General features: G+C 43.8%; 1 protein-coding gene across 1 annotated transcript in view; it reads right to left on the bottom strand.

The window, feature by feature from the left end:
* Window positions 1-1,528: 1,528 nt before the first annotated feature.
* The window catches only part of LOC134458834 (putative cytochrome P450 120), an 83,462-nt gene continuing 77,490 nt past the window's right edge, over window positions 1,529-7,500 (bottom strand). Inside the window, exon 11 of the mRNA XM_063211240.1 lies at window positions 1,529-1,838. Within this exon, the coding sequence (XP_063067310.1) occupies window positions 1,632-1,838 (207 nt within the window). The 3' untranslated portion in view covers window positions 1,529-1,631. The remainder of the gene's footprint in view (window positions 1,839-7,500) is intronic.

The following is a 7,500-nucleotide window of genomic DNA, read 5'->3' as shown; positions in this document are numbered from 1 at the left end:
CTGGCCTAAACTATCACAATAAAACTCTGCAATGAACTCTATTCTAGTATACCAGGTGCTGCCACCATGTTGCCCAGTGAAACAATCCGCACAGCAAACACCGATTGGGCCACAGAGTCTAAAATCCTAAACCATGCTCCTAAACTACGTCATTCTACCTATTAAGGCTTACTAATTAAGTAAGAGTACTGGCCATTGGACTCATCAGAATTAGAGTGTGGTTGTAAAAGATGGTGCTGTTTAGTAACTTCTGAATGAGTGAATGATTGGAACAGGTGGCTGGTCCTAGATAGTAGCAACTGGACTAGTGATTAGCTGGAATAAATCGAAGGGTCTCTGTTACAGCTCATGAAGCCTTCCCAGTTTATAGCCCGTAGACACTGGTCCCTCCCGACAGCATTGCGGAGCAATTTCAGATGAGACAATTTTGGTTGCCCCCGCACACTGGCAGCACACTTTACACAGAAAAACTACTGCAGACAGGGGCGGAATTAGCCATGTCGGTGCCCTAGGCAAAATGTAAACCAGGGGCCCTCAAAACTCATATGGACATAGAATTCTGTGTTTTGTCTCATATATAGCTTTGATTACTTTTCATGAGTGACACATTAAGATCAAGCCTACTTTTTTGTGTGTTTAACGCGACTGGTGTGACAGTTGGGGCCCCTATGAAGGGCAGATGTGATTGGGGCCCTTGGCAATTTCCTAGGTTTGCCTAATGGAAAGTACGCCTCTGACTGTAGCAAAGTAGCAGCTGGATTCAACAATGGATTTTAATAAGTGGCTCTGACAAAAAGTACAGCTTGACCATACATATAATCAACAGCCGATATCAGCGGACATTGGTGCCAGTGTGCGGCTATATTGACAACAATTGCTACATTTACATGACGGTTTTAATTTCGAATTAATAATTCCAAATGATATAGTTCTCTCGAATTTACTTTGATCTTTCATTTAATTCCGAATTAAGAACTGTTTATATGACGTTTTCAAAGCGGAATTAAGCTTTATTCAGAATTAAAGTGAGTTAAGTAAGGGTTAACGTTCAGCGAGAAGGTCGCTACCGTGGAATAGCAGCACGACAGAGAGAATCTTTAGACCCCGACGCGGAGCGGAGGGGTCTTGTTCTCTCTGAAGTGCTGCTATTCCACAAAGCGACCGACTCGCCGAAAGTTAACCCGCTTATTATATGGATATACTTAAATGACTCACACATGGCGGGGACATTTCTTTAGGCCTATTTAATGTTAAGATTGTTGCTGCGCAAAACAAAACAGTGCTGTTGTGGAACACTGCTAGGCAACAGCTAGTTAGCCAGGACAACAGGTGTTGTCTATCACAGCAGCTGATTAGAGTCTTGTTGAAAAGTCGCTTTAGCAGTGAAAAGTCTTGTTGCCATTGACAGCGGTCTGTTATAGACCAACCCGTCCGTTATCGAAAAATAACAGACGTGCGAACGTTGGGGAGCCCCGTTGAAATGAATGGAGCATTCGACCGATGACGTCACAACCATATAATAATGGGAATTAAATGTCTCATGTAAACGTAGCAACTGGAATCTGTTGGCAGAGCACTGCTCTGCGCCTTGTCGGAACCAGTATGTGGTGGCCCTTACTCGTCCTGTCTTGTCAATCATTAGTGTCTTTCTGTGTCTTGGTGTGAGTGCTGGTGTGTGTGGTATGGTGGGTTGGACACGAGGGCTGGTCAGGGAGAGCAGTGAACAGGATTCTGGGCGGTTCCTCTGGTCTGCTGACAGGCAGCCATTTGTACTGGAGGTTCTGGTCAGATGGGCTCAGGGTCCAGTCGTAGTGTTGCAGAAGATAACCACATGCAGCCTGGAGAGGAGGACACAGGCACGCATACACACACACACGCACGCACGCACGCACGCACGCACACACGCACGCACGCACGCACGCACGCATAGACACGTACATGCACACACACACAAAAACACACACACACACACACACACACACACACACACACACACACACACACACACACACACACACACACACACACACACACACACACACACACCAATGTCAGCTCATCACTGCCAAATCATCCACAGCATACCACCTCCGGCGTCAGTCTCATACTGAGATATTGACTATTTATCCACCTTAAAAAAATCATTTCCACCCCTCCTCCTGCATATGATATAGCATAGCATAGTGGCAGCTCCAGACACTGACATCATAACACCACAAATTATACACACAGGACACACATGGCTCAGCAGTCAGACCAGCAATTTCACGCACAGCCTTCTATATACTGTACATGACACTTCTCACACAGCTCTTTCAACTATACATGTACATTGACGGACTTCATTGACCAAACTTATCATTTTCATTACTTGATATGCACAGCAATGTTAGATGTTCTATTATCACAAAATGACACAAGGTATGTGCATAGAACAGTTTTTGCGTCAGGCCAGTGGAAAATACAATGGGTTTTACACACCAGCCAGGGGGCATCTTAAAATGACAACATCTCGATAGCAGTGACCTTCATCTGAAGAACAATTCAATTCTCAAGGACAATTCAAATTCAAGATGTTGGTGTAAATCTATTTTGAGAGGCATGTTTCAAGTACGAATTCAGATTTAACCATAAAGATATGGTTTCCTACTCAAGATAGTATTTTAAAGTCACATTTTCCCCTGTAAATGCCATGATTTCATTTTATCTGCCAAGCGGGCAACACAGAAGGATAGTAGTGGCTTAAAGCATATGCAGTGTTCTTCTATAAATGACACAAAATGCCTCTATATGATGACCTGTGCAAACAGACTTTAATGTGCCTTTCATGTGCTCTGGGAAGTAGATAGTATCCAGTCTAGGCAACTCATTTCAAAAATGTCTATGAATGACCCAGTGGAAAACACCACAAGGCGGGCATTCATGTGTGCTCCACACGTCAGTGTTTGGTATTTACGATAATTCCCAGAGTACATGAATGGACCAGTAATCAGACGTTTCTACTGTAGTTGGAATTTAACTACACTTTAACCCAGGGCTGACTTATTCACTTATTCAAGGTGTGAAGGCCTTTTGTATCTTATGTGTTTTATTCTTACTGCTGAATTTGTCTTGTTTTTAATCAAATTCTTAGTATTGCTTAATTTTAGTATTTTAGTCTGACACTGTACAGCGCTTTGGTCAGTTCCTGCTGTTTAAATGTGCTTTATAAATTAAACTTACTTACTTACTTACTTACTGACTGGGGCAAAAAAAATCAGGCCAGGCATGTTCAGCCAAGACCGGTCCGCCAGGCATGGAGAGACAATGACGTCCGTTACAACATTTTTTGTCATCTATTATGATCTATTTTGACCACAACAGCCAAAATGAGGACTGATACTACGTATTACATCAAGCGGAGAACCAGGCCAAAATCATCAACGGTTCACCGGGCAAGTTAGTGCCCTGTATGCCTAATGGCCAATCCAATCATGCTTTAACCTGTATACTCACTGGATAGATAGGAAAACTAGCTCCACCTGACCTAGTCCTCCTAAGTATGCACACAGCAGAAAGTTTGAATGTATAATTTATGCAAAGGCCAGTCCATATTGGAGGAAAGCCTCAGCTGTGCTGAACTTAAAGGGCTAGGAGCAGTGTTGCCAGATTGGGTGGTTTCCTGTGCAATTGGGCTGTTTAGGATGACCTTTTGCGTGTAAACAAAATGTATTAGGCAGGTTTTTCTGTATATTTACTGTCCATTCATAGAGATCAATAGAATTTAGTCCATATTTGGCTGAATTTGGCGCCTCTAGATGTTTTTCGAGCATTTTTTTGGGATGGAAATCATCAGTCACATCTGGCAACCCAGACCAGGAGGGAGAAAATAGCACTCGTAAGGGAAGTGCGGCATTGGCCCCTGGGCTTACTCTGCATCTGCTTTCGGGCTCCCTGATTGGCACAGCCCCACTGGGGTCATCGGAGGATACACTGACCCATATACACGTACAGGGAAGGCAACAGGACAGACAAAGGGGTCAGTTGTCCTGGGCCCAGGGAGATTGAGGGCCAAAAATTGGGTTCTCATTACATTGTATGTATTGGGTGGTGGGGAGCTTTTCAGATGGCTTTGTCCTGGGCCAGGCAAAAGCTGTCAGTGGCCTTATACTGTATATGTCCGCAGGGCCGCTGACAGCTTTGGCTGGGCTCAGGACAAAACCACGTCAAAGGGCCCCCAAACCAATACATTAAATGTAATGAGGACCCGATTATGGGCCCCCTATCTGCTTGGGCCCGGGACAACTGACCCCTTTGTCCTCCCTTGTCAGCTTCCCTGTATGTCCGTACACTTCAGCGTCTCTTCTGATCTTCTTTCTCATCAACAGCCCAGTTCATTATTGCACCCTCAAGACCTAAGAATGACTGTGTTTCATCATCGTTTGGGTGAAGCGATTAGTTTTAAAAATGGACATGTCGAAAAGGTTGCGTCACCAGCCGGGTCAGACAAGAAACATCTATTTTCGAAATCGAACAAGAGACGACTTTTCAATTCTTCTTTTTTTTCTCGCACTCGTCACCACCTCCTGGAGAAATAAATAGCTCAAGAACACTGACTGTATGCCTGTATGCCCACTTTCGAAAACTGGAGCGGCGCATACAAAAGTTCACATTTCTGTTGATGAATCATTGGTCATGACTAATGACCAGGCTGGGAAGGATGGCAGTGCTCTTTGTGGTTTTTGATGGGTGTTTTTTTATATCCCATGATTAACTGACGCTGCATCACCCGGGAACACAATGAAAGTCGCGACCCTAACTGCCGCACCCCACACCGCACTGACATGCACTTCACACTTGTCCATCAATGTGGATGCACACAAAGCTCACTTGTAATGCTGTACACGAGTACACACACGCACGCATGCACGCACGCACGCAGGCAGGCACACACACACACACACACACACACACACACACACACACACACACACACACACACACACACACACACACACACACACACACACACACACACACACACACACACACACACAGACACGCACAGGCACACATACAGAAAAGGTCCTTGAGGGGTCAAAATGCAGGTGTGAGTTGTCAGGAAAACACAAAAGCCTTGTAGCCAGTAGCAGCAGCAGCAGACAGCGGTTTGAAAAGCAGAGGGGTATACTAAGAAGCTGGTTCAGGACTAAAGATAAGAGGTAAATCATCTAATAGAAGAGCATGGAGTCCTCAAAACCTAAATATCTCATAAAAAGCACATAAATCAACTAAAGCACATTAAAGCATGACATAAGTTGCATTTAAAAGCTAGAACCTTCATTTTATTCTAGAATGTTTTCATTCAGCTCTAACCCACAATTTTAATAAAACAGCTCAAATCTCAAGAGCCTGAATGCAGCGTATATGTCGCTCCAGGACACAATGGGTTAAAATAGTTCTGCACTTCAGTCACACACCCAAAGGCCAGGGACATGCTCGCATTGTATATTACACATGCAACCGTGTGCGAGTGCGACTGAGTGCACATGGTTTCTTCAGGATGACCACTTGGAGCACTTTGCATGATACTGGAGGTACAATCTAGGGGGCAGATAGCCAACAGGTCTCTCATGTATGTTTTCCACCTTTGTTTGACTCTAACACAGTGGTCTCCAATTACTTTTCCCCAAGCGCCAAGTTATGTAGCGTCGCAAAGGAGGCTGAGGGCCAAACGAATCGTCCAACATGGCCACAGATAGGACACATAGTGTACATGTTTCCATTTGTTCCAACCTCCAAAGGGGCCAGAGAAAAGAGGGGGCCCCGAATTCAGAATTCCAGAATACTCATTACATTGTAGTATTGGGTTTGGGGGCCTTTCAAATGTCCTTTCAAATGCCCAGCCAAAGCTATCAGCGGCCCTTACCTGGTCCCTAGCGTAAGGTGACAGCAGGTGGTAAGGTTTTGGGGCAACACTACACTGTAACATACCAGAGAATTAACTGCCACCACATTACATTACACATCCTCTCCTACAGTGCTGCCAACCATTTCTACATTCCTGCGAACGATGAAGAGAACAGACACATCTTCTGGTGAAGAACAGCGTGGGCAGCTACCAGTGAAACAGTGTTTCTTAAGATAGAGATAGAGGGAGATAGTGAGTCACTGGCGACCGTTTGTTATGAAATGGAGGGAGAGAGAGAGAGAGCGAGAGAGAGAGAGAGAGAACCAACCCGGCTACCTTTCACAAGGGTTGTGGTGACTGATGATCTGATTCCAAAAAAATTCCACAGAAATAGGAAGTGGGTTGTGTGGAGTGGTAACTGACCTCACCACTGCCAAGTGTAAGACGGTATAGAGTAAAAAAAAATTCTAATTCCGTAATTCTTAACCCTTTAGCGCAGAGCCTATGTCATAACCTTACTGTAACCAAAATTGTAATGGCTATGTCTTAATCTGTTACTTTAGGCTCTCGGTAATGGCATAGCAATGTTGTTACGATGTAGTTGAGTATTTTCAGCATTATTTATAAATGTGCATATAATTTTCGTTTATGTGTTTGCATTGCCCCGTTTAACAGTATAGCCACATTAGGCACAGCAATGCAAGTCTATGGTACAAAATGAAACATAATCAACTGTACTTATAAACCATTTTAAAATTAATGTAAAATTCACCAGAGTGTAAAACGGCAATTTAATTCCGTCCAGTGACCACTTGTGGCTTGATGCTAAAGATACCAGTTACTTCCAGTGATTATGCTAAGCTATGCTAATAATTCTGATCCAATAAATCTAAGTACTGGAAACACTGAGACGAAAATGATAAGCACATTCATGAATAATGTTGGGAAATACTGCAAATATGTGAAAATCAAAAAAGGGTGGTCTGTTCCTTTAATCTGTTACTGAAGGTAATGTAATAGCAATGCTGTTATGTAGTTGAGTATTTTCAGCAAATAGTAAATAGGCCCGCCGGTGAGAGTTGTCTTGGACCCACTACACTCTAGAAGATGTTAAACTGTGTTTTTAACTGTGTAGAGGTCAGGCGATGGTTATGTGAATCTTTAGTGAGTGAACGATGACTCTCGCGACCACTCCCATGGACCCCTGACGCAAGCTTTTGACAGAGCGGTCCGAAGGAGTTTCGTGGGAAACACTTTTCATACGAAAAATCGTATTCAGATTAGTATCAACTGCTGGCATTCCGTGATGAAAAACATTCTCAGACCGAGTTTATTTTAACAGCATTTTTTCATTACAGTGTAGATTTTGAGACAGGCATGCCACGGGCACGGCGCAAACGACGTCATCCTACCTTGTGCCCCTTTAAAGCTTGGTGCAAAACGTAACATTTTGCATGCAAGCTGATAACCCACATCATAGTAGCCCTATTCTGACGAATATGCGTACAAAATGTTTAACTTCTCATTTTCAGAGATGTTTCTCAGCGGTAGATAGAGCGTTTTAAGGAGCATCACGGATCCTTTGAGCGCAGTGAGAGAGCTCTAAGAGA

Source organism: Engraulis encrasicolus, chromosome 11 (genome assembly GCF_034702125.1).
Source record: "Engraulis encrasicolus isolate BLACKSEA-1 chromosome 11, IST_EnEncr_1.0, whole genome shotgun sequence".
NCBI classification, from domain to species: domain Eukaryota; kingdom Metazoa; phylum Chordata; class Actinopteri; order Clupeiformes; family Engraulidae; genus Engraulis; species Engraulis encrasicolus.
The sequence above is the reverse complement of the archived record's forward strand: the minus strand, read 5'-3'. Positions and strand labels throughout refer to the sequence as shown.